Genomic DNA, 11,298 nt, shown 5'->3' with positions numbered 1-11,298 from the left:
GAAATCAGTAATAAAGAATCTTCATCAGCAGCATGGGTTATGTTTGCATTTCATAGTTCATCAAGTGGCGGCTTAGAAGGGCTGTGAAAGACCACGAAGATGAAATGGAGGAGGAAGGGTGGATGAGAAGAGGAGGAGGAGAAGGAGGAGGGGGTGGGTGAGAAGAGTAGGAGTGGTCCTGGAAGGGGAGGAGATTGAAGTGGTCACTCTGAGAAAAAGGTAGTGAGGGCCAATTAGAGCCATGTGTTCCTTTATGTGGCAGGACAGCAACTTTAGGGCAATTTAATTTTCGGGGGGAGAAAAGAAAAAAATCCAGACCTTATTATTATTTTTTCAGATCACTTATTGGGGTTTATCTAAACAAATCACTGCGGACCTATATTGGAGACTCAGCACTTCAGTTTTTATAACTTTTTCTAACAGCAGTGAGTTTCATTTGGAATAGATGCGACATTTTCTCATATAACATGCCCGCTGCCTTGTAGAACATTTTTGTTTAGTTTGTTTTGGCCTCTTGGATTGATTTATACGCCCTTTTTTGACGTGGATCCAGCATCATTGGTACCCAGACATGAATCTTTGCTCAGTGGTCGAGGTTGCAGTGACTCTTCTCCTCTTTCTTCTCCTCTCACCTGCACAGGTAAAAAATACATATACTTTATATTTAATTACAATGATTTGGAATGGAATTATGAGTTATATTGTGGGATATTTAACCCAAAAATCCATGAAATAACAGAGTTTAAAAAGGGAGAGAATCTAGCGATTAATAGTCCGAAAAGGATGGTAATATAATTTTGCAGAGGTCATGGGTATTTATTTTTTAACAATACAAAAAACATTAACCGCTGAGGAATTTAAAAGAGTTATACCACTTAAAGTGATTTGGTTGGCATGTACAGTAATCCAACAGTAAATGATGTTTGCATAGTTTGTTTCAAAATCACACAATTTGATTTTAGTTAAGCTTTTCGTTCCTTCCTTATGTTTTTTTTTTATATGGGAAGTTAATAGAGTGAACTGTCAATGAGGGTTTGTCACCATTTGTTAGAACTAAAACTGCATGGTCAATCAAGAGGTTGCATGAAGAAACTTATCGACTAATTTAAAGTCAGCTTTCAAGAAACAGTATGGCTCCAGCCCAGCAAGAGTGGCATCAGCATGTCATCAATAACCATGATAATCAAATCATTGCCTATAGATAGTAAACACAACTGACATTATCCAGACCCATCGGAATGCAACAGAATAAATGGCCTGCCTACTATGATGATTGACAGCAAATATGAAGAACTTTTACATTTTACTAGGAGCACTCTGGCAGAATGCTTGTTATTTCTTAGTTTGAAGTGCTTCTTTTTAATGAGTCACACAAGTCATATATGCACCTGACTGCTTCAACATCCTCTGGGTGTTTTTGTTCATAAAAAAAGAATGTCTGTGCTAGGGTTTTTGGGCAAGTAGTATTTGAGTTTTCTTGCTTCTGAGACTTTAAGTGAAGTAAAACACAATAAGAATTCAAATATGTTCTGATAGTTACAAAGTGTACATTGTTTGAAATCACTCAAAACACAGGTACTTCTTCTCCATGATGCTAAAGTTCACTGTTAGTATTGCATGCATATTTGTATACTGCAGATGAAGGAAAGGGAACCTATGGCTCACAATCCATGTATGATACTTTTAATGGGTGTATATGACTCCCCGATAACCTGTAAACTAGAATATGAAAACTGCCGATGAGAGGGCTGAGTCCCGAACGCACCAATAGGAGAGTCGCATTGCTACACCACTGTGGCGCCACTTTAATTTTTTTTCTTTTTCATTAGACTTGCATATTCTCACTGATATTCATTGATTCGCAATAGCCTTACAATATTATTAAAATAATTCATATTTTGTAAATGTGGGCAGCCCGGTGGATGGGTGGTTAGTGTGTCAGCTTCACAGTGGGAGACCTGTGTTTGAATCCAGGTCCGTCCACTTGTGTGGAGTTTGCATTTTCTCCCTGGCTTTGTGTGGGTTTTCTTCAGGAACTCCATTTTCCTCCCATATTCAAAAGACATTCATGGTAGGCTGATTGTATGCTTTAAATTGCCACTTGTTGTGAGTGTGAATGGTTGATTGTCTCCTTGTATCCTGCGATTGCCTTGTATCCTGCGATTGGCTGTCCAATAATTCAGGGTGTCCCCTGCCTCTAACCCGACGTCAGCTGGTGGGATAGGCTCCAGCACCCCCATGACCCTAGTGAGCATAAAGCAATTCAGAAAATGAGATGAGATGAGACATTTTCATGTCTTTTTACTTTTAAATTCTGAGTAAGTATCACATTTGCACATGGAAAACAGTTCTTTGACTGCAGGGATTTATAATACATCTGCACAAATGTTAGATCTATGTGAATGTCTTGTTTTTCTATATTGCACACACCCGGTTCGGGATTTCTGCAGACTGACCTACAAGCTGAAAGGAGTGGCAATGTTGTGGTATTTCTCTTCAGTTGTAATGTCCTGGCCCTTGGGACAGTTGCAATCAGGAAATATGGATTTCTACTTCCTAGGGCAGAGAAGACGGAGCTGTGGCGTTTGTGGCAGCCGTCTACTCAGCAGACTTTAATCTCTCATCTGGATGTAATTTACTGTGGTTTACACAGCGAGAGCAGCGTTTACTGTAATGGAGACCACAATTACCACTGCTCAGCCTTATCGCAAGACCTGTCTTGTGTGTGCTTGTGTGCGTGTGTATGTGTTTAAACAGGACGGTGTGTGTGCGTGTGTGTGTGGGGAGGTCTCTGCATGTATGTGTGTGTGTGTGTGTGTCTGTGTGATTGGGGTCCTGTCGAACACCTGTAAATAAATTAATGAAACATAAGTACTGCATGAATTATGCCAAGGAAATTGTGGTAATAAAAACCAACTATGTGGTCATTGAATTTTTTATTTTTTATTTATAGGGTCAAGATGTTCCATTTTTCATTTGTTTGCGATCTGACATTCAGTTTGAGTAATAAACAATCTGTATTGGAAGAACAAGCAAATAATTCTTAACAAGTTGTCTTGCTATTGCACTTTCCCAACAATGTTAATTGTTGTTCTTTGCTGTGCACTCTGGTTTTGTTATTGTTTATTATGTTCACTGTGATGGTAGAATATAACAACTTGACCTAAAAGGCTGTGGAAACTAATTTCCCTTCTTATCTTCTATCTAAATATCTCTGGATCAGCCTTTTTTGTGGAAAAAAATTGGCATTCCTCCAGGTTTCGGTTTACTGTAATGTCAGGGGCAAAAGATACCGACTATTGATGGCTTTGTAAATGCAACAATTGGGTTTTTTTAAAGTGGAATATCCGTTTAGCACGTACATTGGCATATTGCCCAGTACCAACAGGAGGAATTGTGATGAAAGGCAAACCCAAGATGATGCTCAACATAGTCGCTGGAAAAGGACAACTTTAGACAATTGAATACACTTGACTTATTACAATTGGTCCCATGCAAGACTATATTTTACACAATATTATGATGCTTATTAGGGTACACGAACTATCATTTATTCCACTGAGTTTTAAAACAATCAATCACCAAATTCTCTACAGTTTAGAATTTCTGTCTCTAATATTGACAAAATGTACATTTATAAGCTTCTGTTGACCTGGCTGACTTGACGCACTGTTTTGGCACATTTATATATTCATGCTCTGCTTAAGTTAAACTGCCCCAAAGTGTACTCACAAAGTGCAATTGGGACCACCTCAGCGATCCACCTGGTTACTATCAATGTAATGGTCCTATTTTCACATTTGGTGTACTAGCTCACGTATATACACAACACAAAGTACTCTCCTTCTGCATGGTAAATAAATACAGTTGTTGGCCTTCAGCTACTGTGAGAGCTTAGAGAATTAGTGTCGATTATGTGGCATCTGGTAGTCGTGGAATGAAGAACGGATGAGTGAGGAGGGGTGGTGAGATCTGGTTCTCACTCGTCTAACTGCCGTTGTGTTAGGATTCACTTGTTCTGCTTTGGCGCCTCTGCTTCTGTGTGGTCTCAAGAGTTAGGACTAAGGACACTATAAAACCAACACACAGCTCTCCCTTGCCTTTGGCATTTTAAAGCAGCTCAATGTGGAAAAAAATGCCAATGTTATAGTAGCAAGTTTGTTTTTGTTCATTTTGTTGAAAGTATCCTTTTTTAACGGTTCATTTTATGTCACTGCTTTGGCAAATTGGACCTTCAGGCATGGATTTTCTTCCCAAGCTTTTGAGGCTGATTAAAAAAAAAGGTTTATTTATTTGTGTTTTGATACTTAATCATCATTAATTAGTTCTGATTTGTATCATTGCAGGCATTTTTATCCCATGTCATTGTTTTTTATGGAGCTCATTTTCACTTACATTTATTAGGAACTGTCATTAAATGATTTTCTCAATTCAATATTCTGCTGAGCACAATCTAAAAGAAATGACAGGTTGATGATGTACGTTAACTATATTGAAGTGGACAGTAAAGAGACCCTGTGTTTGACAAGAAAGAGTCAAGGGTTGTTCAAATTGACTATGTGCCTAATCTGAAAGCTAAAAAAATGCCCATCTTTGTCTATTTATCCTGTCTACTTGATAATATGTCAGCCCTTGTTATTTGTGATTGCAATCCAAATCATTTGCTACATTGTAGCTGGCCAAATTTAAGAAATTGGAATCAGATGAGTCGTCAGATATGGGCTGAAAGAGCACAGCTGTCTTTGGAGGATTTGTTTTGGAAATCTGTTTTATTATGTGAACTTTAACCTTTTTTGTGTGATTTCATCACATATTGATGCAGATATCACTAACAACTTGCCAAACGAGTTGTGAAATTCGGTCAAGATTACTTTTTGTTGTTATTCTTTCTAAAAAAAAAGTCTGGTCAAAAGTAAAAAATGGCTGCCTTTGCATTTTAGTTAACTTTTTGTTGTTGATAGTATGTCAAAGTTTGTTCAGGTGATGCACAGGTGTCACATATCTAATACTGTGCTGCATACTTCCCGTTTGCAGTTGGAAAAAAATCTTTACTAACCAGATGTTTTACATCATTGAAACAGTGATATGAGATGACTTGTCAACCTCAAGTAATAACTTTTAAAGACACACCATCCCTTCCCAAGTTCAGGAAGTCAAGAATGTTTGACTGGTTGCGGAAAAAAAAAAAAGTGATGATGACCTTTGAGACCTCCGTGAGGAGGATCATGCTAGAGTGATGCAAGAAACCAAAAAAGTCAGAAAGTGCTCTTATTCCCAACTCCCACTCAAGATTCATCATAGCAATACCGTAAATGATGTAAGGAGGAAATAAAACGCCAACATGATGGCTCTCATATAACCTTCTTAAATAATTAGCTGTCTTTGACAGTTATAGACAAGTTCGATAAGCTCTAAAAATGATCTTTTTTAACCCTGATAATACATTAACATGGCCATATTACTGCATAGAACAGTGAAAATACAGGAACAGATCAACTGTCTTAACTGGTTCTTTAATTTTATTTAATAATGAACTCTCTAGCTGCCAGAGAGGGTGATAGAAATCTAATCCTTTAGGACTAGGAGAGATGGCAGCAACTGAATGATCAGTGAATAAAGGGAGCATCTCAATGGAGCTGAAACATGAGAATTCGCTGTCAGCTTTAACAGTTCAATTGATTTAAATCGACAGATACTTCTGGGCAGCTCTTCTGCTCATAGCCGCATCGGATATAGATGCATTCTCTTCATTTTAAGCCTCCATCTTTGACAATGGTTGGAATATCCTGCCAGTCTCATCACAATCAGAACAGCCATTATGGACTGGAAACAAAAAAACATTGTGATTTGGCTACCTTAAGCAGAACTTTATAGTCACTTGACTATTTAGCCCCACTATTGTCTTGTATAATTTAGTTGCATGAGCAAGCAGAGACACTTAAGATACTCCTTTATCAAAGGAGTTGGTTGCCTGGAAACTCGAACAAAATGTCTGTCACAGATGAATTGTCGATAAATAGACTTCCCTGCACTTAATCTAAGTGACATAGGTACAAGACACCGGCTGCACTTTAATGGGGGGGAACCTGTCACGTGAAAGACAGTGTTATGGCAGCAGGACATTCCTGTTTAAACACATTGTCTGAGGAAAATGTACTGCGCTGACAGATGGTATCCTCAAACATATTTTTCTTCATAACAGGAAGAGGATGCATTTTAGACAGCTGCTCCAAAAAGCAGCATGATCAGGGAAAGTCATTGTCTGTCTGCCGATTGTTATGTAACATGGAAAGTAGGAATTGTTTTAGTTTGGCAGAAACCCTGCACGAGGATTCAGTTCAATTCATATTATCTACCGAACCCACATGGTGTGAGGGTGAGGATTTATGTTTCCATAAGCATGTTGATAGTTTGTCATGTGATTCTGGGAACTCAAATGACCCAATTTAAGACTTTAAATGGAAAGCCTAACAAAAAGTACATAAACTGTTTGGCAATCTGAGGATCCAAATCATCATTCATTCATTTTCTGAACCACTTATTCTCAAAAGGCTCACAAGAACCTGAATCAGTAGCCAGCCAATCGTAGGACACTCATTCCTAGGGCTAATTTAAAGTGCAACCAGAGTACCCAGAGAAAACCCACACAAGCTTAGGGAGAACATGCAAATTCCACAAAGTGAGGACCCACCTGGGATTAAATCCTCGACCCCAGAACTGTAAGCCGAATATTCTTTTTGAAACACTTTTTTTTAATCAAAACTCATTCTCATCCTCAGAGTCTACCCACTTTGAGGATAAACAGCACAAGTAATGGTGAGTAAATTTGATTGTTTTTAATTACACTCATTGAATGAAATAATTTTCATTGTTTTCCCAAATTGGTTAATTTACCAATTAATACACAGTAGAAAAAAAAATGATATGTACTATATTTTTTTGTTTTCTCTAGCCTGTGTGTGCATTATGATAATTATGTATAGATGAAAGATATTTAGTGGTCAAAAGATTGAAGTTGGGCTATAGTAATAAAATAACTTTAATACCAGACAGAATATCAAACTTTTGATCGATTGTCATATTTACAAGGAATGATAAAGTTGTTTCTTCTCACTAAAATTCCCAATATTCAAAAATATACTATGATTATTGATGATTTATAAAATCGATTTGCTTTAGATTGTTTAATTATCCAGGAAAATTAAGAAAAAGAGCATATGATGAATCATTTGGAACACAAAGTCACGTTGACGCCCCTATCATCTGTGAAAGCTTCTAACCCCTCCACGCCTGCCGTTATAAGCAGCTGTTGTGGTGTCAGGCTGAGTTCTGCAAGCTCAGAGGTCAAGTCACTCCCAGAGGTGCCGGTGGGGCAGCTCGGCTCCAATGGGGCTTCGTTCATGGTCGTATTTCCCATATTTATTTTCACTTCCTTCTCTGTTTGGTCAACTATAGTCGACCCCGTTCCTCTCCCAGTGACTCTCGTAAGGGGACACTTTTACACACTTTTACTTACCCCATGGGAAAACTTACTGTACCTTATGTAAGTTTATGCATACTTAACAGTGGACTGTCTAATATAATATAGAAACCTAATATATTCATATCAAGTGCAAGTCAAAACTTTTCAAACTAAAAGCATCTTTAAAGAAAAATTCTAATTCAATTTAAAACTGTAAAACATTGATGGTATGAATATAATGTAATTTTGGAGGCCTTCTTATAATATAATTCACTTTTACTTCCTAATACACATATGGAAAATATAATACAAAATTAACCCGCAACTATTTTGTTTGTTTAAACCCAATGTGGGAGTGAGTATGCGTACCTAAAAATCTTAACTACATCCGTGCAGATGACAATGTATATGACTATGTATGCATCCTGTGATTGTTTATTTAAAAGCATATGCATGGCATATTTTCTGAGTGAGTGAGTGAGTGAGTGAGTGAGTGAGTGAGTGAGTGAGTGAGTGAGTGAGTGAGTGAGTGAGTGAGTGAGTGAGTGAGTGAGTGAGTGAGTGAGTGAGTGAGTGAGTGAGTGAGTGAGTGAGTGAGTGAGTGAGTGAGTGAGTGAGTGAGTGAGTGAGTGAGTGAGTGAGTGAGTGAGTGAGTGAGTGAGTGAGTGAGTGAGTGAGTGAGTGAGTGAGTGAGTGAGTGAGTGAGTGAGTGAGTGAGTGAGTGAGTGAGTGAGTGAGTGAGTGAGTGAGTGAGTGAGTGAGTGAGTGAGTGAGTGAGTGAGTGAGTGAGTGAGTGAGTGAGTGAGTGAGTGAGTGAGTGAGTGAGTGAGTGAGTGAGTGAGTGAGTGAGTGAGTGAGTGAGTGAGTGAGTGAGTGAGTGAGTGAGTGAGTGAGTGAGTGAGTGAGTGAGTGAGTGAGTGAGTGAGTGAGTGAGTGAGTGAGTGAGTGAGTGAGTGAGTGAGTGAGTGAGTGAGTGAGTGAGTGAGTGAGTGAGTGAGTGAGTGAGTGAGTGAGTGAGTGAGTGAGTGAGTGAGTGAGTGAGTGAGTGAGTGAGTGAGTGAGTGAGTGAGTGAGTGAGTGAGTGAGTGAGTGAGTGAGTGAGTGAGTGAGTGAGTGAGTGAGTGAGTGAGTGAGTGAGTGAGTGAGTGAGTGAGTGAGTGAGTGAGTGAGTGAGTGAGTGAGTGAGTGAGTGAGTGAGTGAGTGAGTGAGTGAGTGAGTGAGTGAGTGAGTGAGTGAGTGAGTGAGTGAGTGAGTGAGTGAGTGAGTGAGTGAGTGAGTGAGTGAGTGAGTGAGTGAGTGAGTGAGTGAGTGAGTGAGTGAGTGAGTGAGTGAGTGAGTGAGTGAGTGAGTGAGTGAGTGAGTGAGTGAGTGAGTGAGTGAGTGAGTGAGTGAGTGAGTGAGTGAGTGAGTGAGTGAGTGAGTGAGTGAGTGAGTGAGTGAGTGAGTGAGTGAGTGAGTGAGTGAGTGAGTGAGTGAGTGAGTGAGTGAGTGAGTGAGTGAGTGAGTGAGTCAGTGAGTGAGTGAGTGAGTGAGTCAGTGAGCGAGTGAGCATATATTGCACATTCTCTTTCTAGCAAAAAAACTATGACACTGTGAGGTGTCTTTATTCAAGGTGCAATTTTATTCAACCCAAGATGAAAGTGCTCTATTTCAATGTTCAAGAAGAATTAATTACAGCTTTTTGGATGTAATTGTGTAATCATCCCCAACAGTGTTGATGTTCCAAGACGTGTGGGCTCGGAGCTTGTGTCGGACCATTGAGAAACTGGTGGAGGTGGTGCAAGAGTACCCATCAGAAGTGGAACACATCTATAGCCCCGCCTGTGTTCCCCTGGTTAGGTGTGCAGGGTGCTGTGGCGATGAAAAGCTTGAGTGCCATCCCACCCTCACCACCAATGTTACAATGCAGGTAGGTTCCACTGAGAATGTTGGGCATCTTTATTGTTACTCATCCCGACCCTTTGTTTCTTTCTCAGCTGCTGAAAATAAGGCCGGCAGAGCTTGGCGAGGAATACGTTGAGATGACCTTTGTGGAGCATCAGACATGTGAATGTAGGTAAGAAATAACGACAACAACATCATATCTTTAGCATCTTTATTGTTGGGATTTGACTTAGAGTGAGGGAGTATAGCCTAAAGTGGTGGTCAACCAATTGCATGGCATAAATGGACAAACAAATATGTCAACTTGGAATCTGACTAGTGGACAATTTCATTTTTATTCATTGAATCTAATGTGCAAGTTTTGGGGATGTGGGAGGGAGCTTGGGTGCCCAGAGAGAACCCACATAGGGTATATGGACAAAATTTAAACTATGAATTCTGCAGGTTGAACACATAAAGACATACTTCTCAAAAGGCCACAGTACTGCGTTCGCAAAATTTGACGATAAAAATATAGACAATTGTAAATTTTGGATTGGATTTCATAATGCTGGTGCGGCTAGTGTTTTGACTTACTAATGTGTAAACATATTTTGTCTTTCCTTCTTATAAATATGTTGAATTTCATGTTCCTCAGAGTCAAAAAGCCTGTTGGGAAGGTTGAAAGGTAATAATTGTAACATTATTTGAAAAATCTGAAAGAAAATGCTATTTTTACTTATGGGCTGTAAACCTTTCTGCAGGAAAAGGCAAAGAGGAAAAGGCCGGAGGAGAAAGGAAAAACAAAAAACAAAAGATTGTGACAGGTAAAAGGATTCAGCACAGTATAGAAATGATGCTTATGGCTTAAGCAATGAAAACTATTTATTGTCATGTCTTGTGTCATGTCATTCAGGTGCCAGATCCCTCGAAGGTAACTGCAGCAGCCACCCAAAAATCCCTGCTGCAGTGTGGCCCGTTGATGATTTCCAGCCCAGCGACAGCATCAAACGTCTCCTTTCGTTCTTCTTTCAAGGCGGAGTGTGCAGCAGGCAGGAGACTCCAAAGATGTTGGTTGTTGTGAAGACATGCCCATCTCGTGATGAGCACAGTGTTTGTGATGACAAGGTTCAACAGAAAATATGCTTTCATTTGGTGGAAAGCCTGCTGTTATTCCATTGACACAATGGACACACACCTGGGAGCCAAGTGCAATGTAGGACCAAAAAAAAGACTGATTACAATAGTTATGGTAATTGTTACATTTCTTTGGTATTTAAAGTTTGTTACTCGTGTTTATTATCTATATTTATTGATAGGAATAAAGTTGGAAAAAATGGAGTAAAATCTATATGCTTTGTGTAAACCTGCCTTGACTCATAACACAGTAACATGTCTCCCTCTTGTGTCTGTCCCTAAATTTTACAGGGAAAGATTTAGTTGAGAAACAAATAAATCCTAGGTCAGGGGTGAGGAACAAGTTAGACACAAAGAGCAAACATTTTAAACTGCAAGTTAAAAAAAAGCCACACCACGCTGTGTGACCTACCAAAGCAGACAGACACAAAACAATTACATTGTATTTTCATGTTGTAAAAACAGTATCCCTGTTTCTGAATTAAAAACAGTGGGAGAAAAAAAATGAGACATGAGGGCAAATTAACGTTTTTGAACAGCCTAATGATGCCAGAAGGGATATTACCAAAAACAAAAGTGTAGTGCTTAGGAGTAATACAAAGTTATAAGTTCATAGTAAGACATAAAACATTTTAACCACCTTATTAATCAAGATTGTGTGTATTGTGGTAAAGTATTTTGATCACAATGCAGGCACTATACCAATAAAACATGTCTGTGGAACATAAATAATTTTCATGCAGTTTTGTCAACATTTATAGTTGCAAATTAACATTGCAATCCTCCAAACCAAAAGTAAATAAAATGAGTGGAACATTAAAAGTGTTGTTTTTAA

General features: G+C 38.9%; 1 protein-coding gene across 1 annotated transcript; it reads left to right on the top strand.

Annotated features, from left to right (window-relative positions):
• The first annotated feature begins 250 nt into the window (after nucleotides 1–250).
• pgfb (placental growth factor b) lies at nucleotides 251–11,218 on the top strand. The gene is made up of 7 exons (XM_077731357.1): nucleotides 251–640; nucleotides 6,780–6,816; nucleotides 9,176–9,372; nucleotides 9,440–9,519; nucleotides 9,985–10,014; nucleotides 10,091–10,153; nucleotides 10,243–11,218. Exons 1-7 carry the CDS (start codon nucleotides 572–574, stop codon nucleotides 10,262–10,264), a joined length of 498 nt encoding a protein of 165 aa, XP_077587483.1. The 5' UTR covers nucleotides 251–571; the 3' UTR covers nucleotides 10,265–11,218.
• The last annotated feature ends 80 nt before the right edge of the window (nucleotides 11,219–11,298 follow it).

Source organism: Stigmatopora nigra, chromosome 13, assembly GCF_051989575.1.
Source record: "Stigmatopora nigra isolate UIUO_SnigA chromosome 13, RoL_Snig_1.1, whole genome shotgun sequence".
NCBI classification, from domain to species: domain Eukaryota; kingdom Metazoa; phylum Chordata; class Actinopteri; order Syngnathiformes; family Syngnathidae; genus Stigmatopora; species Stigmatopora nigra.
Note: the sequence above shows the minus strand (reverse complement) of the source record. Positions and strands in the feature narration are given on the sequence as shown.

What these genes read in the sequence shown, in the direction of transcription:
- pgfb (XM_077731357.1), top strand. Translation starts at nt 572, where the DNA reads ATGAATCTTTGCTCAGTGGTCGAGGTTGCAGTGACTCTTCTCCTCTTT. An exon ending in TTCTCCTCTCACCTGCACAG is followed by an intron (nt 641 to 6,779) that starts GTAAAAAATACA and finishes TCTCATCCTCAG; the next exon opens with AGTCTACCCACTTTGAGGAT. An exon ending in CCTGTTGGGAAGGTTGAAAG is followed by an intron (nt 10,015 to 10,090) that starts GTAATAATTGTA and finishes ACCTTTCTGCAG; the next exon opens with GAAAAGGCAAAGAGGAAAAG.